The sequence below is a fragment of the Canis lupus genome, chromosome 33 (assembly GCF_011100685.1).
Source record: "Canis lupus familiaris isolate Mischka breed German Shepherd chromosome 33, alternate assembly UU_Cfam_GSD_1.0, whole genome shotgun sequence".
NCBI classification, from domain to species: Eukaryota; Metazoa; Chordata; class Mammalia; order Carnivora; family Canidae; genus Canis; species Canis lupus.
In genome coordinates, this window is record NC_049254.1 from 30,639,766 (window position 1) to 30,664,217 (window position 24,452).

The following is a 24,452-nucleotide window of genomic DNA, read 5'->3' on the forward strand; positions in this document are numbered from 1 at the left end:
CTGAGCCACCAGGCGTCCCAGCAAATAGGGTTAAATTAAAGGTCTGTATGTGGGAAGACAACCTGCTAGCAAAAATGCACTTAGACCCAAGCAAATAAAAATAAATGACAGAGTTTTGAGAAGTCTAGAGGAACCCCATATAGCAGTGTCTTCAATGTTAATAAGTCAAAATAGAATCTCTTTTCATTCTGGCATCTGGGAAAACCACATATCCCAAAGGCAAGGCAGCAACTTGAGAGATCTGCCCAGGGCCCTCAAGTTAGTTTTCTTTTCCCTAACTACGATAGGAAATCCAGACATTAAAGGAAAATTTACAGCACAAATACAACCTTCTCCCCCCCAAATATCCAGGTAATTTGGGCACCCCCCCCAATTTTTAAACATGTCAGATGAGGTCTGGGAAATCTCTCAAAATATAAAACAATATGGCCAAAAAAAATATCAGGAGAAAAAAGCCCCAAACAAAAAATCCAGGTCTAATATTTACAGAATTTCCAGGGAGAGAATAGTTTGGTTTTGACCTTATATAAAATCAAGCTGTAAAAAAAAAAAAAAAAAAAATCAAGCTGTATACATCTACGTAATGAAATACCATACAGCCATTTAAAAAAATAGGTAGACCTACACATGCTAACATAAAACAATCTCCAAGATGGGGAAAAAACCGTGCATGTACTATGCCACCACGCATCCATAGGATCACTTCTGGAAAGATACCGAGACTGGTAACTATCTAGGTTTAGAAAGGTACAGAGATTTTGTTTTCACTAAACCCTTTTGTACTTCTATAAATATCATGAACATACATTTTCAAAACACCGTTTCTTAAAGAATCAATAATAAACCAAGCATGGAGTTCAGAACAGAATATAAATATTAGCTTTCACAACACAAGAGTGTAGACACATGGGGCAGAAGGTAAGAGACAGATGAAGGAAGGAGAGGGAGAGGATAGGGACACTGATTAGATGGCCTCACTCATTTTTTTAAACAGGTGACTAGCCACTTCTGGCCCCACCCTCATACAATGGCTAAGCCAGACACACAGGAAGGATACTCCACAAAGCAGAACCCACATGCTGTTTTCTTCATCTTATCCAAGCCCATAATAATTTTCTTTATGTCACCACTTTTGCTGAAGAGTTCATAGATTTGTTCCTCAGTTGTGTAAAAGGAAAGATTTCCAACATACAATGTACAGCTCTTCTTCAGTAATTTTTCCTGTTCTTCATTGTCACCCTGGAATGTCAAATAGAGAAAAAATTAAGCAACACAATCTAAGAAGAATCCTGCTTAAATAGTATTCCCAAGGATGACTAAAAGTATAATTAATTCTGATTTGGGAATCAGCTTCTCTCATCATCCCAATCTACCGCAAATCCTTTACCAAAAAGAAAAAGGTAGTCACATTCTATGAAGCACTTCTGCATGTCCAGATGCATGTCCAGACTGCTTTCAGGAGAAAGCCACTGCTTAAGAGTCATGTTGCGTGTAGGTCCCCTCCCGTGCCATACTGCCATGCAAAAGGGCATGCCTTTTCTCCGCACACTCGGTATCCTCAGCACCAGAACCTCCTCTTGTGCTCGAGTTTAACTTCTGAACCTTGAACCAATATACTAAGAAAGGACTTTTTTTAAAGTGAAAAATAAATGTATTTTCAGAGATACAGTATCCCTTATAATATTTTCATAGAGGATGTTCACAATAACTGCTTAGATGGTTTAGATGCTCATATATTTTTGTGAATTTAGGAGAAAATGTAGTGATCACTAAAAACTAGAGCTTACATTGACAGGCTTCCTAATTTGGAAGACAAGATGAAGCTACAGACAGGAATACAACTGACAATCCCCCGGGGCTCATCATGGGCTAGGTATGGTATTTTACACACATGCACAGAAACCAGTTGGTAATCCTCAGACCTTCACTTCTAGCCTCCACATTGGGAGGACAGATGCTAACTAAATAGAAGGCCTACCCACTGACATGCTCTCAGGTTAAGGCTCTAACATCAACCATACAGTATATTCCAGTTTGGAAAGTAGCTGAATAGATCCACGCAGGCCCCTAGAGCACTTTCCCAAGAGGCCTCGCTTCTTCATTTACTGCTCTGTATATAATCTTCATTCTTAGAACAAGACTTTGCATTACTCGTCTCTGAAAGCTTTGTTGCACACGGCTCAGATTAACGGATCTCATTCAGCGGCAGAATGGAGGGATAGAGAAAACCATCTAAACTCACATCAAAAGGAAAATGATGAAATAAATTATAGTATGTCAATAAATACAAAACTATGCAGCACCAAGAAAAGTGTACATTCACGTGCTAAGGAACATCTCTGAGATAGCGTAGTAAAAAAGGTACAGAACAACGTGAAAGGTATGCTCCAAGTTATTTTTTTAAAGTATGTATACACGGGCGCCTGGGTGGCTCAGATGGTTAAGCGTCTGCCTCTGACTCAGGTTGTGATCTCAGGGTTCTGGGATACGGCCCCATGTCAGGCTCCCTGCTCAGTGGGGAGCCTGCTTCTCAATATCTTTAAAAGTATGAGTATAAAAGATCTCATACACAAGAAATAGATAGGTCTTCCTCTAAGGAGAATCAAGGAGCCACATTCCATGTATGAAATTGCATTTGGAGATCCCTGGGGGGCTCAGCGGTTTAGCTCCTGTCTTCCGCCCAGGGCATGATCCTGGAGTCCTGGGATCACGTCCCATATCGGGCTCCCTGCAGGAAAGCCTGCTTCTCCCTCTGCCTGTGTGTCTCTCATGAATAAATAGATAAAATCTTAAAAAAAAAAAAAAAAAAAGTGAATGAGGTGGGTCCTAATTTACTGACCTTATTTTACACCTAGGACAATTAAGCAGCTTGTTCAAGGTCATACAGCTACTCAGTTGTTGCAGCTGGAAGCCCAACTCGGTCTCACCCCACCCCTCCACCCCCAAGCCAGCCTTATGCTCAATCCCGTAGTTCCTTAACAGGTCCACGGGCAAGAGTCACTCTACATTAAAAACAAGTTTTCACGACTTTGCAATGAGACAACGCATAAAGTAGATTCACCTTATTTCTCTCACTGCTGCTAATGATTTACTAGAGTTACCAGGAGGCCTCTTCTCTTTCCTTCCACTTTTCCCACACATGTGAGTAATCCAGACAGACAGCCCATCGCTGAAGACAACTGTGGCCCAGGTGCCTGGGGGCGTCTCCCGGGAACTCGGCGTCCCTCTGGGGGGTGGTTTACTCCCATCTAAATACCGCTACGGGCCTTGGACTGCGCAGGTGAATAACAGAAAGCTGAAACCCTTCGGTTTCACTCTGCTAAGATGCCTGAAACTCAACATGGTCGTGATGTGTAACTTCCTAAAGTGGTGACAACTGCAACAAGTGATCCAAGTGAAACCCCCGCTGGGCATACGTACGCGTTTGGAAAACGGCGGCCTTGGGGGACGGGGCGCCCTCAGGTCACAATCCGGGGTCTCTTGGGGCCCCTGCTCAGCGGGGAGCCTGCTTCTCGCTCTCCCTCTGCCCTCCCCCTCTTGTGCTCTGTTTCCCAAATAAACAAAATCTTCACAAAAAAGCTACCTTAAGGGATCCCTGGGTGGCGCAGCGGTTTGGTGCCTGCCTTTGGCCCAGGGCGCGATCCTGGGGACCCGGGATCGAATCCCATGTCGGGCTCCCGGTGCATGGAGCCTGCTTCTCCCTCTGCCTGTGTCTCTGCCTCGCTCTCTCTGTGACTATCATAAATAAGTTTAAAAAAAAAAGCTACCTTAATAAACTACGTATATATATTTTTAAAGATTTATTTACTTATTCCTGAGAGACAGAGAGGCAGAGCCCCAGGCAGAGGGAGAAGCAGGCTCCCTGCGGGGGGGCCCGACGTGGGACTGGATCCGTGACCCCGGGGTCACGCCCCCGGCTGCAGGCGGCGCTAACCGCGGGGCCCCTAGTCGGCCCCATAAATTGTAGGCCTCAGTGCGGCGTCCCCACGTCCTTTCGCCCGCCCCGCCGGCCGCGAACGCCCCTCACAGCCACCGTCCGCGCGCGCCTCCTTTCCCAGCGCAAGCATCTCCCAGGCGTCCTCGCCGCCGCCCACACGCCGCAGGCGCAGGCCGTCCGCGGGGCCCCAGCAGCCAGGCCTGGCCGCCGTCCGTCGGGCCGCCCCCCCAAGCCCGACGCCCCGTCAGCCGCGGCCCCGCCTCGCGTCTCCTGAGGCCGGAGAACGAGACCAGAGAAGCCGACGCTCGGCCTCCCTCACCCGGAAGTGCTGGTCCCGGTACTGGCTCAGCTCCACGTAGGAGTCGCTGCGCAGCGCCTTCAGAAGGCCGCCGGACATCGTGCGGAGGGCCGCCCGCAGACGCCGCCGCTCCCGGAACGCCGAGGCCGCCGCGGCCGTGGCGGAAGCGGAAGCGCGCGGAGGCCGGAAGCGGAAGCGGCGGGAGCGCGGAGGGCGGGCGGGCGGCCCGCGCGGCCCAATCCCGGAGCAGCAGCGCCGTCACGCGGGGGGCGCGGTCCGGCGGCGTGCGTCGCCGGCCGGAAGCGAGAGCGGCGCGCTGCGGGGTCCGGGCCGCCCCGCCATGGTCCTGCGGCGGCTGCTGGCCGCCCTGCTGCACAGCCCGCGGCTGGTGGAGCGCCTGTCGGAGTCGAGGCCCATCCGGCGCGCGGCGCAGCTCACGGCCTTCGCGCTCCTGCGGGCCCAGCTGCGCGGCCAGGACGCGGCCCGGCGCCTCCGAGCCCTGGCGGCCGGGCCCGCGGGCTCCCTCGGCCGCCGCGCCGCCCGCTTCCGAGACGCCTTCACCCAGGAGCTGCGCCGCGGCCTGCGGGAGCGCCCGGGGTCGCCGCCGCGGAGCCGCAGGGGCCCGGGCGCCCCGCCCTGAGCCGCCCCCGGGGCTCGCGCGAAGGACGCCGCGCACCTGCCCGGCCGCGGCACGTGCGCCCTCCGCGGACAGCGCTGCGCCTGCGCCCCGGCCCAGGCCCAGGCCTAGGCTCCGACCCCGCCAGGACCGCCCGCGAGGCCTCCGCCCCCCCCCTGCGTGCACCGTCGAGGGCATCGTCGAGGGCATCGTCGAGGGCACCGTCGAGGACACCGTGGAGCCCGCGGACCCGGACGCCCGCCTTCGCTCGGCTCGTGCATCCGGGACCCGGGATCGAGCCCCGCGTCGGGGCCCTGCGTGCAGCCCGCTTCCCCCTGGCCTGCGTCGCTGCCCCTCTCTGTGTCTCATGAGCAGATCAATACAATCTTAAAAAATGAAAGAAAATGACAGCCCGGGTGGCTCAGCGGTTCAGCGTCCCCTGCAGCCCAGCGCGTGACCTTGGAGACCCAGGATCAAGCCCCACGTCGGGCCCCCTGCATGGAGCCTGCTCCTCCCTCTGCCTGTGTCTCTCATGCATAAATAAATAAAGCCTTCAAAACAAAACAAAACAAAAAAAAACCTTCCTAACGTTCATTCTTATGCTCTGATGCCGCATCAGCCTGCAAGGCCGGAAGCCCCACCGTTTCTAATGACCAAAGGCCGGGTTTGGCATCCTGCCCCCTCCCTGCTCTGGCAAAGGCCAGACACTCCTCCCAGACCAGAGGCAACTCTGGATTCTCCTTGGGGGCAGCCAGTGAGGAGCCAGAGGCCCCTGGCCCATCCCGGCCTTCCTGCCGCCCTGGTCTCCATCCCACCCGCTGGTCTCGGGGGCTCAGAGCTGCAGAGTGTCAGCAGTCCCCAGCTTGACTCCCCACCCTCCACACAGGGAAGCACGCTTACCTGTAGGTCTTTTTCCAGACTGGCAGGGGCAAGAAGGGAAGCGGCATAGGGAGCAATGAAGCTCCTGGACAACCTGGTCTTTTTTTTTTTTTTTTTTTTTAATATTTTATTTATTCATGAAAGAGGCAGAGACACAGGCAGATGGAGAAGCAGGCTCCATGCAGGGAGCCCGACGTGGGACTTGATCCCGGGTCTCCAAGGTCACGCCCTGGGCTGCAGGCAGACGCTCAACCACTGAGCCCCCTGGGCGTCCCTAAACTGGTCATTTTGGTAAGAAAGGAGAGAAAGCAAGAAAAGGGGGCAGTTGTTCATGTCTCGTGGAAGAAGTGTGGAAGAACTAAGCTCCCTCCATTTTTGCAGAGGGACTCAGAGCAGAGAGAAGACTGGGTCCTTTGTGCTCCAGCTACAGGTGACGCGCATGCCTCCTGCTTCATTGGAGACGCCTCCGGGGATTGTCCTCACGGGCTTGCCGTCCCACCAGTCACCCTGTCACTAAAGAAACATCAAAGTCTTCCCACCACCCCCAGTGGCAATCTGCCAGCACGCCTGTCAAGCTTTTGAGTTCTGCCAGAGAGCAAAGCAGGGCAGCAACTCATCTTGCTGTCTTGCAGGGCAATTCGGATTCACCCCTTGACCCTACATAGACCTACATACTCCATAGACACGTTTATTAGAGGTCAGACCATCAACAATCTACATGGACTGCAACACTAACAGTTCCTCCAGGGAATTCTGAGAGTGTGGATCCAACCGGAGGAGGGAAGAGGCAAGAGGCCCCAATGAGTTCGGAACTCTAGAGTCTGGGGTGTCGTCTACAAGATGGCACTTGGCGGCAGAAAACAGTAAGTGCTTACTGTACGCCAGAGATGATGCTAAGCACTAGGGACAGGAAGACAAATTAGAGCGTTCATAGAAACAAAGCACGAGAGAAATGAATTGACATGAGTGCTATAGAATTTTTTAAAAGATTTTATTTATTAATTAGAGCGCGTGCACGAGCACGGGTAAGGGCAGAGGGAGAAGGAGCAGCAGACTCCCCGCTGAGCGGAGAGCCTGATGTGGGGCTCGATCCCAGGACCTGGAGATCATGACCGGAGCCAAAGGCAGGCGCTTAACCAGCTGAGCTCCCCGGCGCCCTGGGCCAACCCCTGCTGGCTCCTGGGAGCAGCTCTTGGCATTTCTTCCCAACTTGGAGGTCAGTGACGTCATGTTGGCCGCTTGACATCAGCCAGGGCGGGAGCATTTAGGCCGCGGCAATCAGCCAGTGCTATAGATGGGGGTTTCTGCCCCCAGAGAGCGGGGTGCTAACCGTTTACCAACATATTGCTGATTGTCCTGTTGCTCGGGGTTGGAGTCGCGAGGAGGCAGCGAGCTGAGCGTGGCTGCAGCGGCAGGAGCGGCACGGCCGGCCTTGGAGCTGGGCCCACCCGAGCAGCAGGAGCAGGACTGTGGTCCCCAGCTCAGGACTGCAGTGCCTGGGGGCCCCTTAATCTCTGGAGCGGGGGCACTTGAAGCTGAGGAGCGCGGGCAGCGTCAGGCCACAGCCCGTCCGGAGCCGGTGCCCACCGGGGGCAGCGCGGGTTCGCTCTCAGCCCGTGGAGGGAGGCTGGCGACCGGCCGTGCGCCCCGAGGGGGGAGCGGGTGTCGGGGCCCCGGCCGCCCACTACGCCGCAGCGCCTCCTGCCTCCTCCCGGGCCCGGGCGGGCTCCCGGCCCCAGTGGCCCCTGAGCCCGGAGGCCGAGGTCAGCGGCGAGGTGCAGAACCGGCCCGCACCCGGGCCAGGAGCAGGAGGGCCGGATAACGGCCGCACGGCGACACGGGGGACCAAGCGCTAGCCGCCGGGCCCTCGCCGCTGCTCTTAGGCACTGAGGCTCGGGAGGGGAAGGGCCTTCCTCCGCTCCCGGGCTCAGGCCTCGGAGCCTCCTTGCCGCACCTCGCCGGTCGCGCCCTCCCGGCCACCCAGGACGCCAGAGGGTTGTCGGGCGCAAGAGGTAGGGCCTCCTGGGGACTGAGGGAGGTCATTCGGGACCGCCAGTAGCGATCTGCCTCCATGACAGCTGCTGTTACACCTCGGAACATCACGGAGGCTGGAAAGGGCGGGGCAGGCACGGACTGGCCACCGGGCATGGGCCACGGGTTCATCAGGGTTGTGACTGCTCAGATCTTTGGTCTTTAGGGGGAAAGGGTGACAGCTTACCCAGAAGGCAGAGCAGCCAAAGCCTATGCACAGGAGAGGCAGTAGTGGGAATTCTGGAAGGGAAAGGAAAGGAAGAGAGTCAGGGCTGTGTCCCAGCCCAGCTACCCACAGCGGTGGAGTGGCGCCTTCCCCTACGGCTGAATCTTGGCCAGTGGCTTTTCTGTCACATTGTCAGGCTTCGCCCCCAGTTCCAAGATGTGAAGGCTGAGATGGTCCCTCCAAGCCCCACTCAGCAGAGAGGACAGGGCTGGAGGGTCTTCCAGGGTCAGGTGGGGAAACAGGAGTGTCTCACTCTTGAGAGGGAAGTGGCACTTCTCTGTGGCAGGCCTGGTGGTGCCAGGGGTCACCACAAAAAGGCGGCAGAGCCACGGCCCACCGGCCACCTGGCAGGCTGGCTGTCTGGTGAGGTTGTTCAGGGCACGGCACAGGACCCAGTCCTCGGTCCCACCCATGTCCACCACCTCCACGGACGAGCCCAGGCCTGGGAGGTGGAGAAGGTGCCGGGGGGGCATGTAGGTGTGCGTGAAGAGCAGTGTGTAGTGGGTGGGCCTGCTTGGGAGTGCAGGTGCATGGACCACCTGCTCCAGGTGCCCTAGGCCAGGCACTAGGCCCCCCTGGTGCAGGCAGCCAAAGAGAAGGGCACCCAGGACATTGAAGAGGACCAGAGTGCCCTTGCAGGGCACAGGTTGGGTCTGTGGACTACAAAGTAGGACCAGGGGGACCAGGAGGGGGATCAGGAACCGGGCCTCCTGGTGGCTAAAGGCAGACAGCAGGGCCAGAGGCGTGAAGTAGAGGAGCAGGAGGCAGGGCCTGGGGCTAGACAGCAGGCTCCAGCCCCCCGGAGCCCTCAGGAAGCCCGCCTGTGCAAAGGCCTGGAGGCCGGCTTGCAGCTGCTGCCACGCCGCCTGCAGGGCCCAGGCGTGCAGCATCCCGAAGAGCAGGAAACCATTGACTGCCAGGTGAGTGAGCCGCATGTGTGTGCCATGCCTCGCCAGGTTTTGAGGATCCAGGTTGTAGTACAGGAAGTTGGCAGGTGTAAGAACGAGGGCGCTGGCTCTGGATGGACTGGAGAAGTACCAGCTGTCCACGGCCACAAACACGGCTGCCACGAGGGTGGCCCCTGGGAGCAGCACCAGGGCTTCCTTCATCGGCGACTTGAAGCCAGGGCTGGTGGCGGTACAAATGCTCCAGAGGAAGAGCGGGACCAGAGCAAAGGCCAGAAACGTGGGCCGGTTGAAGAAGCCAGCAGCCACGACACCCCCGAGAAGCCAGCCGCACCACCGCGGGCCCGGGGCAGGCTTCCGGGGTGCGGGGCTCCAAGCCACGCGGGGGGACACCAGGACCAGCAGCCCCGCAAAGAGCAGTCCCTCGATGGCGTTGGAGAAGGTCCTTGTGTAGAAGACCAGGGTGACGTAGGACCCGGCCAGCAGGACCAGGGCGCGCCAGCGCTCCGCCCCCCAGCGCGGGGCCAGGTGGTACACGGCCAGGTCCAGGCCGAAGGAGAGGCCGGTGAGCAGGAGCCGCGGGCCCACCAGCAGCGCGTAGCCGCTGGCCGCGCCGGGCCCCAGCCCCCAGCGGCCCCAGAGCCGGAGCAGCCAGAAGGCGCAGCCCGAGGTCAGCAGCGGGAGCAGCGGCGAGCGGCAGGAGCTGGCGGCCTGGAACTCCCAGGGCCGCGCCGCCTCCACACCCAGGATGTCCTCTGTGGACGGAGAAGCGCAGTGAGCCGGGCCGCAGCGGCCGCGTCCCCCCGGCCTGCCCGGCGGTCCCTGGGCCCGAGGGCGATGGGCCCTCCTGCTCGGTGAGCTGCGCCTCGGGAGGGACCCAGGGCCCGATGCCGCCGCCCGAGCCCAGCTGGTGGCAGGGAGGACACCCGGGACCCCAACCCCGAGGGCCTGAGCGTGCTGCTGGCTCGGAGAGCGAGGGGCCCGGGCGGGACGCGGGTGGCCCCCAGGCCCCCAGCAGCAGGGAAGGCCGGGCTCTGCGGCACAGTCCCCGTGGCCTCCCGACGGGTGCTCGGCGCCGCCCAGGCCTCGAGTTCGAGCCTGAGATGTGGCCTGAGCGAGCGCCCGGACCTGCCTTCTGGATTACGGACGTGCTTGGTTAGGCAGCGATGGGCGAGTGTAGGGAAGCTCAGGCCTTCCAAGGCCAGGAGGGATGGCGCCCGGGAAGTCAGGGGACAGTGTGCCCTGGGCCAGGTGTGGGGAGTGGCAGGGGGAGGCTCCAGTCCTCTCCTTGGGGTGCAAGAGCAGAGGCAGAGTCACAGTCAGGGTCGAAAACCCATCCCTGTGACGGTGGCTGTCGTCCAGGACACGCATGTGAGACCAGGGAAGGGAACGAGCGATGGCGGTTACGATCAGAAGCGGCTGTGGTGTCGTCTGTGGCACGTGGGATGTTTAGAAGGATGCATTCAGGCGGTAGTCACGCAATGAAAAGCCTGGGGCCGGCCTGTGCCTGCGTGCTGCGGTGTCTCAGAGCTCTGAGGGGCAGGCGGGGGCAGGGGTGTGCAGGGGGCAGACATCGGGCTCTTAAGTTCTGCATCTCAGCTCCAGGCCCCACACCTCAGGCTTGGAGCCCGGCCCGCTGCCTGGGGCTCTTTACTTCTCCTGTGTATCCCCACGCCCTCTTGGCCATTTTCTCTATGTCAGAAGGTGAAAGGGAGGGACGCCTGGTGGCTCAGTCAGTTAAGCACCCGACTCTTGACTTCGGCTCAGGTCATGATCTCAGGGTCCTGGGATGGAGCCCAGCTCTGGCTCTGCCTTCAGTGGGGAGTCTGCTTGAGATTGGGGCTCCCTCTCCCTCTGCCCCTCCCCCTCAACCCTCTATCTCTGAAATGAATGAATAACTGATTGATTGATTGAATGAATAAATAAATAAATAAATCTAAAAAAATAAGGTGAAAGGGAAACAAAATCAAGGTCAGATCAATCTGGCTGCTTTTTTTTTTTTTTTTACTGGCTCAGGTTAAAAACCTTTCACCTAAAAAAAAAAAAAAAAAAAGGGCAGGGGGATCCCTGGGTGGCTCAGCGGTTTCGTGCCTGCCTTTGGCCCAGGGCGTGATCCTGGAGTCCCGGGATCGAGTTCCGTGTCGGGCTCCCTGCATGGAGCCTGCTTCTCCCTCTGCCTGTGTCTCTGCCTCTCTCTCTCTCTCTATGTCTATCATAAATAAATAAAAATAAATCTTTAAAAAAAAAAACAAACTTTCACCTGAAGAAACAAACCCAGCTGTGAGCCCTATGGCAGAGACAGCTGCGTGTCTGTCTCCCCAGTATCCATCACTTCCTTCCTTCCTTCATTTATTTAGTTGGGCCTTTGGTCAGCCATAAAGACTATTTCTCAGCTTCCTTTGCAGCTGGTGTGTCCATGTAATACATTCTGACCAACTGGATGGAAACGAGCAAAAAGTATATGACATTCAAAATATGCCCTTAAAGGGGCATCCGGCTGGCTCAGTTGGAGGAGCATGTGACTCTTGATCTTGGGGTTGTAAGTTTGAGCCCTGTGCTGGGTGTAGGGCTCACGCCCATCACCTCTCCAGTGGCTGGAAAGACTTGGTTTTACACTTGATGGCTGGAGCTAACGCAGCCATCTTGAACCATGAGGAGGAAGCCAAGTGCCCACAGCATCTGAAAAGCCTCACAGTCCCTGGCAACCACCCTCAGGCTGTATCCTACGCCCTTCGGCAGATAAATTCTAACCAGTGAGCATTCCAGGCCTGGATGCCCTCAGCTCTCAGACAAACCTAGAGAAGACAAATTTCAGTACCTCAGGCCACAGCCGTGTGTATGTGTCCCCAAGCACTCAGGAGGCCCGACTCTAAAATCTCTTTGCTGAGAAGTACAAAACAGCATCCACTCTGAACAGCCAGCACTGTTGGTCCAAGCAGCAAAACACCAAAGAGGCCGGCATTTCATTCGTCCCATCCAGAGGATCAATGTCACAGGGTCAGGAAGGAGATGTGAAATCCCCACGGGCGAGTTCTCATTCCGGAGAGGCTCACGGATTTACTGCTCAGCCACACAGGCGTGGTTCCCCGCTTCCCACTGACTCTCCAAACGGCAACCACCCAGACTTTGCTGCAACTTATCCCAACGGCACACAGGGGCCTTACCTGCCATGACCTCAGGTGACTGGAAGAACTCATCCGGGTGCACGTAGCCCGTCTGTGGAAGGAGACACCACACCAGGCGGAGCAGGCCCAGGCTGCCCCACAGCACCCTGAGGGCCATCTTCAGATCCAGCTGTGGCCAAGACCCTGTGCCAGGCGCCTCCAATGGCTTCTCGGTCGCCTCAGATGCTGTTCTGGTTCCACAGACCTGCATCTGCTGAGAATAGCATTGCTTAGTTGCGTTTGTTTTTGCTTTTTTAAGATTTTATTTACTTATTCACGAGAAACACAGAGAGAGAAGCAGAAACACAGGCAGAGGAAGAAGCAGGCTCCCTGCAGGGAGCCCAGTGCAGGACTCGATCCCAGGACCCTGAGCCAAAGCCAGATGCTCATCTACTGAGCCACCCAGGCATCCCGGTTAGTTGTTATAGGTAAATTATAATATGTCCAGTTGTCTATACGAACACAAAATGGGCCCACGAGGCAGCAGGAGCGTCCCGTGCATATCTCATTTCATCCTTTCTACAGTCTGGGGCAGTGGGTCTTCCTATCTCCATTTTACATATAGGGAAACTGAGGCCTCTGTTGAGTGACCTGGTTACTGCTAACCATATTTGCTAAGTGTCTAAATATGACATCTGCACATAGGGTTTAGGGTGGCCTCCAAATACGGGTCTCACAGCCCCATCCTGCTCACCAGTTCCTGCCCACGGGCAAGCACAGTAGCCTGTCTCTTGCCCTTCTGAGAACTTTGGATCTCAACGCATTCCACCCACTTCCCTGCAAAAATAAACTATGTTTGACCCCATTGTCGCCAGTCGCTCCCTCCAACCTTCACACACCCTGAAATTTCCCTTTGGAAGGTCCTGAGAACTGAGTGCTATGGTCGGAAGGTTTGTGCCCTACCCCATTCATCGGCTGAAATACTAATGACCAATGTGATGGAGTCAGAAAGGGGAGGCCTCTGGGAGGGAGTCCTCATGGGTGGAGCCCTCTGAATGGGATTAGTGCTTTTATAAAAGAGACCCCATAGAAGTCCCTCACCCCTTCCACCACGTGAGGACACAGTAGGAGGAAGAGGGCCCTCACCATGCCGGCACCTTGACTTTGGACTTCTCAGCCTTCAGAACTGTGAGAAATCAATGTCTCTTGTTTATGAGCCCCCCCTCCCCCAGTCTGTGGTATTTTGTTATAGAAGCCTGAGCACACGAGATACTTTCCCCTGGTGGGGATTCTTACGCCCCCGACCTAAGATCTGTAGGAATCAGAGCCCGCTGCCCAACAGGACCTAGGTGCCAGACATCAGGACTTCCCTATCATCTCCGGTGAACAGGAACAGTCCGACTCTCCCCCAAGAACACAGACGGTGACTGTTTGCTCCTGACTTTGCTATTTTAAAGCCTGATATCAAGATTTTATTTATTTATTCATGAGAGAAATAGAGAGAGAGAGAGAGAGGCAGAGACCCAGGCAGAGGGAGAAGCAGGCTCCATGCAGGGAGCCCAACATGGGACTCGTGGGACTCGATCCTGGGACTCCAGGATCATGCCCTGGGCCGAAGGCAGGCGCTAAACCACTGAGCTCCCCTGCCCCCGGCGGCCCTTAAAACCCGATCTTAACAGCTATTGTCCTCCAGTGGAATAGATCGTAGCCGAGGGGATGAGAGCGTAAAGCAACAGAATAGGATTCCAGCAGATGCGGACAAGGAGCCTCCTGATACTTAGTAAACACCTCGAAGGACGCCGGGTCAGGAGTGGGGGGTCCTCAGCGGATGAGTGCCTGCCTTGGGCTCAGGGGTGACCCCTGGGTCCCGGGATCGAGTCCCATGTCGGGCTCCCTGCATGGAGCCTACTTCTCCCTCTGCCTGTGCCTCTGCCTCTCTCTCTCCCTGTGTCTCTCATGAATAAATAATCTGTTAAACAAAAACAAACAAAAAACTAAACACATCAAGGAGTTTGAAGATAGCTTTTGCAGTCTCTGCTTGAGCTTTCGGACTGAATTGTACAGATTCTTTTTCCAGAGCCAGTGAATGAATATCCTGACTTTTAGATGTAAGATGAGTTTGGGACACCCGGGTGGCTCAGCAGTTGAGCGTCTGCCTTGGGCTCAGGGCTTGACCCTGGGGTCCTGGGATCGAGTCCCCCATCAAGTTCCCCGCAGGGAGCCTGCTTCTCCCACTGCCTGGGTCTCTGCTTCCCTCTCTGTCCCTCATGAATAAATAAATAAAATCTTTAGAAAAAAAATCGAGGTAAGATGAGGTCAAACAAGGACCCGTTCCTTCCCAAGCAATGCCTAAAAGAGAACTTCAATCTCCTCCATTTTGACCTTAGTCTGTACTCCATAACTAATTAATTCTTCTTTCCAGCTTATCTCTTAACTCAGGCAAAAGGCCCTGTGGGCAAAGCGTCCCTTAATGGGAATCAAACCTTCCTACCCCTTCCCCCTTCAAGCAATAAGGACTGCCCTGAGCCAGCAAGACCCTTAGTGACTGTCCCCGAAACAATGATCGACCTGACTTTTCCTGCCCACCTGCACGTACCCACAGCGTCAGTCCAGTGTCTTCCCGCTGCTGGCCTCCGTGAAATAAATTCCTTTCCTGTTTCACCACCAATTGTCTCTCTGTCTTTGGATTCTTTGGATTTTGTCAGCAGTGAGTGGCTGAACCGGTCTGTTGGGAGCCCTGGAGCCAGGGGCGCTTGCACCCCTCAGCCTGGTTACATGCCCTCACTTTAATTTTCCTTCCAGGCTGGAATTCAAAGTGCATTGTAATTTAGCAGTTCACAGGATGAGAGTGTGGGTTTGGTTTTCAGCAATCTCAGCCCTGCAAGTAAGAGGAGATAAGGGTCTCTTTGAGGGCACACAGAGGTCATTTTATGAGGACCTTGAGCTGGGGATTTGAAGCCCAGCAAAGGTACCATGTACATGGTCACCCAGAGCCTTGCCTGGGGGCCCTCTAATGCCACAGCACACCATGCACTCCCAGTGCCCCCCTTCCCACTTGAAATAGTCATTAGTGCCTTCAGATCTAATCCGTCTAGGGAACCAGTTCCATAAAACCCAGAACCCCTATTCAGAAAACCCATGAGATCCTGTTCCTCTAGAACCATTTGCAGGAACAAAATCTGTATGAGTCAGGGTTCAGCCAGAGGAAGAGAACCAGTAGGAGATATGCACTAAGATTTGTTAAGAATTGGCTTATGGGGATCCCTGGGTGGCGCAGCGGTTTGGCGCCTGCCTTTGGCCCAGGGTGCAATCCTGGAGACCCGGGATCGAATCCCACGTCGGGCTCCCGGTGCATGGAGCCTGCTTCTCCCTCTGCCTGTGTCTCTGCCTCTCTCTCTTTCTCTCTGTATGACTATCATAAATAAATAAAAAATTAAAAAAAAAAAAGAATTGGCTTATGCATTTGGGGGGCTGGCTAGGCAAATCTGAAACCTAAAGGGCATTTAGGAAGGGCTGGGGCAGGATGGGAGGCGGCCTCCACAAAGGGCAGTTTCTAATTCAGGAACACCTTGGTTCATTCTAAAGTCCCTTCAACCGATCCCATCAGGCCTACATAGATTATCTGGAATAACCTCCTGTATTTAAAGTCACCTGATTGTGCACTTTCTACAAAATACCTTCACGGCAACATTCAGCTTAGTGTTTGATCAGCTGGGGATCATCGCTTAGGCAAGTTGACACAAAAAAACTGACCAACAGGGATCCCTGGGTGGCGCAGCGGTTTGGCGCCTGCCTTCGGCCTAGGGCGCGATCCTGGAGACCCGGGATCGAATCCCACATCGGGCTCCCGGTGCATGGAGCCTGCTTCTCCCTCTGCCTGTGTCTCTGCCTCTCTCTCTCTCTCTCTCTGTGACTATCATAAATAAATAAAAATTAAAAAAAAAAAAAAAAAAACTGACCAACATGCCCTAAATAATTCAGGGTTTATGGCTGTATTTCAATTTTATTTATGATTTTTTTAAAAGAGATTTTGAGGGGCTCCTGGCTGGCTCAGTTGATAGAGCATGTGACTCTTGATCTCAGGGTTGTGAGTTTGAGCCCTACACTGGGTGTAGAGATTACTTAAGAATAAAATCTGTATTTATTTATTTAAGAATAAAATCTTTAAAAAAATTAAATGTACACTTTAGAAAGATTTATTTGAGGGGATCCCTGGGTGGCTCAGTGGTTTGGAGCCTGCCTTCGGCCCAGGGTGTGATCCTGGGGTCCTGGGATCGAGTCCCATGTCAGGCTCCCTGCATGGAGCCTGCTTCTCCCTCTGCCTGTGTCTCTGCCTCTGTCTCTCTCATGAATAAATAAATAAAATCTTTAAAAAAAAAAAAAGATTTATTTGAGAGAGGGAGAGGGAGTAGGGGGAGGGGCAGAGGGAGAGGGAGTCTCAAGCAGACTTCCACGCTGAGTGTGGAGCCCGACTCGGGGCTTGATCTCAAGACCCGAGATCAGGACCTGAGCTTCAACCAAGAGTCGGACGCTTAACCGCCTGTGCCACCCAGGCGCCCCTCTGTGTTTGAATTTTAGCTCGATGGGATGATTCTTCATGTAACTTACCCGTGGCTTGTTTCTTTTACTCAAGAGTCTGTTAATGGCTTTCCTGCTGGTCCCGTAGCTGCAGGCCCTCTTCGGTGCTCTGTGGTCGGCACTGGATGACTACACCGCAATCTAGGCGTCCTTCTTACTGTTGTTTATCTGCCAGGGCATCTCCAGGTGTCGACAAATCCTTCTTTTCCTGCGAATGCTGCTACAAACATTCTTACACAACAGGTCCCTGAAGTACATTCCTAGAAATGGAATCCCTGGGTCTTGGGTGTGCATCCCTCTAACCTCATTACACAATGTCCAGCTGTTCTGCAAAGGTCCTGGCAGCCAGCAGATGGCTCAGTGCCCACGGCTCCATGCACTCGTTTATGCTTGGGACACTCTACCATTTTGATTTTGTGAATCTTGTGGGTTTTTTACATGTGTTTCTCTGATCACTGATGTAGCCGAACACCTTTGCAGATGTTGGTGGAACAGTTTTGTTTCTTCTGTGGAACTTCTTCTGATCATTTTTTCTTACTCTGTGTAGGAATTCTTTCTATATTCCTACATGGCAAAATCCTTTTCCAACTTGTGGTTTGCATTCTCAACTCATTTCTATTCCTATAATGTTGGTTTCTTATGCTTTCTTTTTGTTTCTTGATCCTTTCCACCAGCATTTTGTCAATTTTATGAATCTATATTGAAAAATTGACTTCTGGCTTTGTTCATCTTTTTTCTGTTTCATCTCCTTTTAATTAATTTTTCTTACCTTTATTTTTTTTCCTTCTGTTTACTTTCTTGGAAAAATTATTTTGCTGTTTTATTTCAAATTTTTTCATATGGACACTTAGTTCATTAATTTTGAGCCTTTATTTTTGAGCTCATTAATTTTTTGAGCCCATTTTCTATGAGAAATATTTAAGGTTATACATTTTTATTTTTTAAAATTTTTATTTTTAAAATTTATTTTTAAAAAAGACTTTTTTTTATTTATTCATGAGAGACACAGAGAGAGAGGCAGAGACACAGGCAGAGGGAGAAGCAGGCTCCATGCGGGGAGCCCGACGTGGGACTCGATCCCGGGACCCCAGGATCAGGCCCTGGGCCGAAGGCCACGCCAAACCGCCGAGCCACCCGGGCTGCCCGCATTACATATTTCATATTGTGTGCGTGTCCCTTCCCAACGTCTCCATGCTTAAAAACAAAAGTGGCCAGAGGGACACCCTTCCCAATGGCATCAGTTCCTGTGCCACCCTGGGATAGTTAGATCTTCCCGTCACCGAGTTACTTAGGGAAGGAGGCGGGATGGCCAGCGGTGGAGTAACCGTCTGCATTGCTGCACTCTGGTATCAAAGTGAGGACAGAAGAAACGGGACAGCATGGAGGGCACAGCTGCAAGTCGGGGGGCTCTGTGGGACACTGGGGAGAATTATCCCCCCCAGGTATAGAAAGATCAACGTGCCGAAGTTGAAAAAAAATCCAAATAATGAGAAGTTCAAATGCTGTTGAATTTTCAGACTTGTCCCACCAAGACAAGTCATAGAGCAGTAACAATCTAGATCTTTCCAGGAAGTGAAGGTAGAGGCCCCGGCCTGCCTCCTGGGAACCCTAGGTCAGGACTACAAAGTATCGGCCACTGCTGTAGCTGCTGCTACTCCACTTGAGACTTCTCAGGCTCCCGGACAACAGGGAGAACTGGGATCGTGCAGGAAGTGGTCCCAACCCACAAGGCTACCCTAGAAAATCTGTACAATCGTTGGGCCACGATGACAGATTAAAAGTGGCTCCAGCTGTAGACAGGCCCCTCTCTGAGAACATCTGTAGGTCCCCACAGTCTCTCTGATGGCCTCATCCAGCTCCTTGTCATCTTCCTTCTCTGGCTCCTTCTCAGTCTCTTGGCGTTGCCTTTCCATAGCAGCTCCTCTGGGGCTGGGGCACCCCAGGGCTGCCAGCAGGGGCCACTACCATAATATTTAATACGCTATGTTCTGTGGTTTCATTATGTTAGGATTCTGGGTGGCATTTCTTTTTAGCCCATTTGGAAACTTTTTTGGCTTCCTGACTATGTGGACAACGGTCCTTTTCCAACTATAGAAAATAATCTTCCATCATTTTTTCCAAATATTATCTCTTCTCTCCTTTTTAAAGGTTTTATTCATTTATCCATGAGAGACAGAGAGAGAGAGAGAGAGAGAGAGAAGCAGAGACACAGGCAGAGGGAGAAGCGGGCTCCCTGTGGGGAGGCCGATGCGGGACTCAATCCTGGGTCTCCAGGATCACAACCTGAGCCAAAGGTAGATGCCCAACCACTGAGCCCCCCCAGACGTCCCAAAATCTTTTTGTTCTTTTTTAAACCTTTCTATTGAATTTTACATTTCAATTTTATGTTTTTCTTTCCTATGAGTTGTTCGATTTTTCCACAGTTGTTGCTCTTGTGTCATATTCTCAAGCCCCTTTCATTATATTACATTAAGCACACTTATTTGGTATTGGAGATCTGGTCATTCCAACATCTAAAGTGTTTTTAGGTTTGAATCTGCTGTCTTGCTTCTGCTGGTTCTCACTCATGGTGCCTTGTTTACTTCTATATTTACCAAATTATTTTATGTATTCCTTGGACATAACCTGTGTGAATGATTTGGGGCCAGTGATGAAGGCAACTTTCTGAATTCCACTGACAGGGATTCACACTTGCTTCTGTCAGGGGCCTGGGGGCATCAAAAGTCTGGGGCTCGTTTTTTTTGTTTTTAGGGGAGGTGGTGCGTCGCCATGTGAATTCAGGCTGAAAATCTCTACGAGGGCAGGCCCGTGGTTATACATTCTCAGGGGAGATTCCCTCACCGGCACCCAGATTCCATCAGCTTCAGGATTCCTTGCAGTCCTCTGGGGATGGAAGAGTTTATTTCTAGGTCACTCACCTTTTTGGTTGTTCCTTTTTAAACAGTTTTAATGAGACATAATTAACAAAGAACTCATTCATTTACAGTATTCAATTCGGGGCTGCCTGGGTGGCTCGGTCAGTTAAGCCTTTGACTCAGGTCATGATCTTAGGGTCATGGGATCGCGCCCTGCATCTGCTCAGCACAGAGTCTGCTTGTCTCTCTCCTCTCTCTCTCTCTCAAATAAATAAAATCTTAAAAAGAAAAGTGTTCAATAGTTTTTAGTATATTCGCAGATATATGCAACCATCACCCCTGTCAATTCTAGATCATTTTGATCCCTCAAGAACGAAACACATACCCCTTACTTCATCATCTCCCATCCTCCTGCCACCATCGCAGCCCTAAGCAACCACTAGTCTACTTTCTCTGTGTAGATTTTTCTGTTGCGGACTTTCATATGAATAGAATCATCCAGCATGAGGCCTTTTGTAGTTAGCTTATATTGCTTAAAATAATGTTTTCTGGGGCACCTGGGTGGCTCAGTGGGTTGAGCGCCTGCCTTCGGCTCCGGGCATGACCTTGGAGTCCAGGGATCGAGTCCCGCATCAGGCTCCCTGCATGGAGCCTGCTTCTCCCCCTGCCTATGTTTCTGCCTCTCTCTGTGTGTCTCATGAATAAAATAAATAAAATCTTAAAAAAAAAGTTTTCAAAGTTCATTCATGTTATAGACTGTATCAGTTCTTATTAGTTATTATGGCCAAATACAAGTCCATTGCATGGATGTACCACATTTTGTGTATCCATTCATCTGCTGATGAACATTCAAGATGTTTCCTCCTTTTGGCTATTTCGCATAGTGCTACCACAAACATTTGTGTCTAAGTTTCTGTGGGACATAATTTTTTCATTTTCCTGGGCGTAGACCTAGGAGTAGAATTGCTGGGTCATATTGTAACTCTACATTTAATCGTTTGAGGAACTGCAAGATTGTTTCCCAAGTAGCTGTTCCTTTTTCCGATCCCACTAGCAGTGTATAAGGGTTCTGAATTCTCCACATCCTGGCCGACCTTTGATGTTATCTGGCTTTTTGATTCTAGTCATCCTAGTGAGTGTGAAGTGGTATCCCATTGTGGCTTTGATTTTCACGGGCATCTTTTTTCTTTTTTTAATCAAAGAAATCTTTTCCAGAAGTCCCTCAATAGACTTTCCATCAAGTCCTGTTGGCCAGAAAGGGATCAGATACGCCTTCATACACCCGCAGTCACTGGCAAGGGCACTGGGATTATCAGTGGCCACTGACCTCCTGGTTTGGGGCTGGGGCTGCGGGCTGCCTCCTATGAGATGCACAGAATCCAGAGGGTGTTTACCCCTAACAACATGAGGTTCTGCTAGGAAGGAGGAAGTAAGACAGGGTGAGCTGTGTGGCTCCTGCTTGTGGCTTCCATGACACCAGCTTCTGGTGGCTTCCTTCCTTCTTCTCTAACCATTTACTTTTAGGTACCTCTTCTGCTGCCTACTTCTGAAATGTCGGTGCTCCTGGTTTTCAACTTTCACCCTGCTCAGCATCTACACTCTTCCTGGGTCATCTCATTTATTCTCATGGATTCAGTTTCCATTTGATGACTTTCTGACATTGCTTTTTCTCTGAGCTGCAGATTTACTGATAATAGATAATAACAACAATAATAGGGTTGCCATTTTTAGAGACTTATTGTGTTCCAGACACTGCACATTGTCTCATTTTATAACAACCCTAAAATTCTATTCCTATTCCTACTTGATAGATGAACTAACAGGTTTAAAGAGGTCAAGCTTTTTGCCCAAGGTGATAGAACTAGTAGGTTGATGAATGTAGGAGTCGGACCCAGTCTGTTTGACTCCAGAGCCCTGAGCCACTGTCTGTGGGGGCTTTTGCACCCACCTCAAACACAGGGCAGCCAAACAGAACTCCTCACTTTCCCATGAACCAGCCCTGCCCCCCACATCCCCTGCAGCAGTGGGCGAATGACGGTTTGTCTGATTATTCGGTCCAGAAATCTAGGAGTCATCTTCCTTCTTCACCCCTTCACTAAATGATACTAACTTTGCTTTCTAATCATTTTTTTTCTTTCTTTCCCTTTTTTTTTAAAAAAAGTAATCTCTACACCCAAGGTGGGGCTTGAACTCACTAAATCCATGAGCCCACAATGAAGAGTCGCATGCTGAGCCAAAGGAGCCAGTCAGGCAACCCTCTAAGCATTTCTTAAATCCACCTCTTGTGCTTGGTCCTCTCCTGTCCCAAGCTGGGTCCGTTGTGACTGGGGTATATGCTACCTGAGATTCCTCGGCCCCAGGGGTGGCTGTGCAGGGACCGCAGGTGGCTGGAACCCCAGGGTTGGTTGCCTTTAGCTACAAACAGCCTCTTCCCATTTTACCCCCACGTGTCATACAGAAAGGAATCATTTTCTGTGAATGCATAATAAGGAAAATATGGAGACAAGATCTAGAGTAGATGGCACCCAGCTGTCCTTTCCCTCCCCTAACTGCATCCGCCCTCCTGCTGCAGCCAGAGCCCAGCATTCATTTCTCTGGGGTGGGGGTGGGGGGTCAGCCCCTCTCCCACCCTCCCACCCTGAGGACCACGTCCACCCTGAGGCCCGCCGGTCCTCCCCTGCCCCACCCTCACCTCTGTGCCTGTAGAACTTGGCCTGCAGACACATTACTCTTTTCTCACCCTCTTCTCACCACAGCGTCTTTGCTCATGCTGCTTCCTTTGCTGGATATGCTTCTCGCATAAGGGTTGAAACCCTCTCTGGCGCCGCCGTAGGCCGCTTCAAATCCTTGCTGTCACTTGCTCGTGGCAAAAGAGTACTTGATCTGTAAGATGAAGTTAGCTGTTGTGAAGAAAACGTGAAAAACAAACCTAACGGCTTCTCTCGTTATTTTTTGTGCTTCAGCCGCTGAGAGCCCCTAGAAGTCCTCAGCAGTCTCACTTCTACAGAACCCTGGGCTTCGTGCGCACCCACCCCTGGCGCCTTCTGAGAGCTTCTCAGCCTGGTCGCGTTGAGATCCGCACCCGCACCCCCACCCCAACTCTGTCTGGGATCCGTTCCTATCTATCTCAGCCCCTCTAGGTCACCTGTTGGGGCTACTCTGAGTCCAGGGTCAACGACAGAGTCGGAGGTTCCCCAGAGGAGGTGACAACCTAACAGGGCATTGGACCTCACAGGAGGTTCTCAAGAAAGACCCAAGGGCAGGCCGGCGCAGGGCTGGACCTCCAGTCCAGGTGTGCGAGGGGGAGGGGCCACCTGCGTGGAGGCCCAGCCCCACGGCCACGGCTGGGCAGCCCGCCCCAGGGTGGGGATGGGGGATGGGGAGATGGGGGTGGGGGATGGGGTAGATGTGGGATGGGGTGATGGGGGAGATGGGGGATGGGGAAGATGGGAGATGGGGATGGGGGAGACGGGGATGGGGTGATGGGTAGATGGGGGATGGGGTAGATGTGGGATGGGGAGATGTGGGATGGGGAGATGGGGGATGGGGTGATGGGTAGATGGTGGATGGGGTAGATGGGGGTGGGGAGATGGGGGTGGGGAGATTGGGTAGATGGGGGTGGGGGATGGGGTAGATGGGGGATAGAGTAGATGGAGGGATGGGTAGATGGGTGATGGGGAGATGGGAGCATGGGGAGATGGCGGAGATGGGAGGATGGGGGAAATGGGGGAGATGGGGGTGGGGTGGGCCTGGGGTCACGGCCGGGGCGCCTCGTGCGGGGGCTTCCTCCAAGGAATGTCTGTCCCTTCAAACTTAAACTCCGTCCTGACGGGGAGGGAGGCGGCCCCAGGGTTGGCCCTTCTGCGCCTCCGCCTCCGGGGATGGAGCAGGTGCCGAGGGCGCAGGGCGGGGGCTGCTGGAGCGGAGCCGCGCAGGGGCAGGGGCAGGGGCAGGGGCAGGGGCAGGGGCAGGGGCCGGAGGCATCTCCGCGTAGGACGCGGGGCGCTCTCCTCTCGGGCCACGTCCCGCCCCGAACCCCGGCCCCGGCCCGGGGGCTCCCCTGAGCGCACCTGCCGCGGCGGCGGCGCCTCCCCTCCTTCGGGCCGGGGCCGCCTGCAGTCCCCCCGCCCCGCGGTCGGCGTCCGCGCCCCGCCCTCCCGCACCGGCAGCCTCGTCCCTGCCCCCCCCCCCCCCCCCCCGCAGCAGCGGCCCGGGCGAGCACTGTGCGCGGAGTCCACCGCCGGCCGCGCCCCCCCGGACGCCCTGCTCCGCGCTGGGGCCGGGGCCGGGGCCGGGGCCGGGGCCGCGGCATTTGATTCCGTCGTTCGGGAGCGGAGCGGAGCGGGCCCGGCCGAGGCCCAGGAGCCCAGGAGGCCCGCGGGAGGCCCGGGCCTGCATCCGGGCGCCCAGCCCCCCAGCCTCTCCCCTCCGGAGGTCCCGCCGCCTCGGCAGCCCGCGCCCCGCCCCCCGCCAGGCCCCCCGAGCCGCCCGGACCCACTCACCGGCGGCGGCCTCGGGCTGCACCTGCGGCGCTGACGGCGTCGCCCCCGCGAGGCCCGCGCTTGGGGTGCGCCCGGCCGGCGGACCCGGGGGGGCAGGGGTGCGGCGGGCCCTCCGCGCAGCCGCTCTGGGGGCCGGGCCTCGGCTCCGCGCAGGGCGCCGGGCGGGGAGGGCGGGGCGGGGCGCGCCCTGGGTCCCCGCGGGGGCTGCGGCGGCGGGGGCCCCCGGGCCTTGGCACGGCAGCCCCGCCCGGCGCCGCGCTGCGCGGAGGTCGCTCCAGGCCGGCCCGCTGCGTCCTTCACAGCGAGCCCTCGGGTCCCTGCGGGCGGGGAGCGGCTGAGCCCGAGGCCGGCTCGCAGGAAGGGGCGCCGCGCGTCTCTCCGCCGGCCCTGCCGCAGCAGCGAGCGGAGGCCGGGACCCCCCCAACCCGGGCGCAGCCGCCCCCGCCCCCGCCCCCTGCACGCACTCCGCGGCGGGCGCCGCTCACCTCCCGCGTTCCGCCGCCCCGGCCGAGGGCATCTTG

General features: G+C 54.4%; 3 protein-coding genes across 21 annotated transcripts in view; 1 reads left to right on the forward strand and 2 right to left on the reverse strand.

Moving 5' to 3' along the window:
• The window catches only part of LOC119877841 (nuclear cap-binding protein subunit 2), a 32,660-nt gene extending 28,242 nt beyond the window's left edge, over positions 1 to 4,418 (reverse strand). For 6 of the 9 annotated variants that reach the window (XR_005383426.1, XR_005383427.1, XM_038583178.1 and 3 more), the window contains exons 1-2: positions 4,257 to 4,416; positions 1,058 to 1,239 (exon numbers count right to left, since the gene is read on the reverse strand). Coding sequence is in view for 6 of the 9 variants with exons in the window: in XM_038583178.1 (XP_038439106.1) it covers positions 1,058 to 1,239; positions 4,257 to 4,334 (260 nt within the window). In the remaining 3 variants the exon portion in view is untranslated. Of the gene's footprint in view, positions 1 to 1,057; positions 1,240 to 4,256 lie in introns of all 9 variants that reach the window. The other 3 variants (XR_005383425.1, XM_038583174.1, XM_038583173.1) reach the window with 2 other exon arrangements.
• A 156-nt stretch (positions 4,419 to 4,574) lies between these two features.
• Positions 4,575 to 4,875, forward strand: NCBP2AS2 (NCBP2 antisense 2 (head to head)). The gene has a single exon (XM_038582495.1). It carries the CDS (start codon positions 4,576 to 4,578, stop codon positions 4,873 to 4,875), a length of 300 nt encoding a protein of 99 aa, XP_038438423.1. The 5' UTR covers position 4,575.
• A 1,892-nt stretch (positions 4,876 to 6,767) lies between these two features.
• PIGZ (phosphatidylinositol glycan anchor biosynthesis class Z) lies at positions 6,768 to 24,045 on the reverse strand. 11 transcript variants are annotated; one of them, XR_005383431.1, is made up of 5 exons: positions 23,932 to 24,045; positions 22,181 to 22,312; positions 12,057 to 12,270; positions 7,949 to 9,647; positions 6,768 to 7,265 (listed from the first exon to the last, which is right to left on the reverse strand). XR_005383431.1 is itself a non-coding variant. In XM_038583179.1 (4 exons), the coding sequence occupies exons 2-4, from the start codon at positions 22,196 to 22,198 to the stop codon at positions 8,080 to 8,082; spliced, it is 1,797 nt and encodes a 598-aa protein (XP_038439107.1). In that variant the 5' UTR covers positions 22,199 to 22,312; positions 23,932 to 24,045; the 3' UTR covers positions 8,055 to 8,079. The 11 variants fall into 11 exon arrangements, 9 of the variants coding, with proteins under 9 accessions (XP_038439107.1, XP_038439108.1, XP_038439109.1 ...); XR_005383432.1 differs by lacking the exon at positions 6,768 to 7,265 and adding an exon at positions 14,593 to 14,874 and having other exon boundaries at positions 7,865 to 8,001; positions 12,057 to 12,267; positions 22,122 to 22,312; positions 23,932 to 23,980; XM_038583179.1 differs by lacking the exon at positions 6,768 to 7,265 and having other exon boundaries at positions 8,055 to 9,647; positions 12,057 to 12,267.
• Positions 24,046 to 24,452: the final 407 nt, after the last annotated feature.

Coding starts and splice junctions, on each gene's coding strand:
- NCBP2AS2 (XM_038582495.1), top strand. CDS start 4,576: ATGGTCCTGCGGCGGCTGCTGGCCGCCCTGCTGCACAGCCCGCGGCTG.
- PIGZ (XM_038583179.1), bottom strand. Junction 9,648..12,056: donor GTCACCTGAGGTCATGGCAG/GTAAGGCCCCTG, acceptor CTCCGTCCACAG/AGGACATCCTGGGTGTGGAG.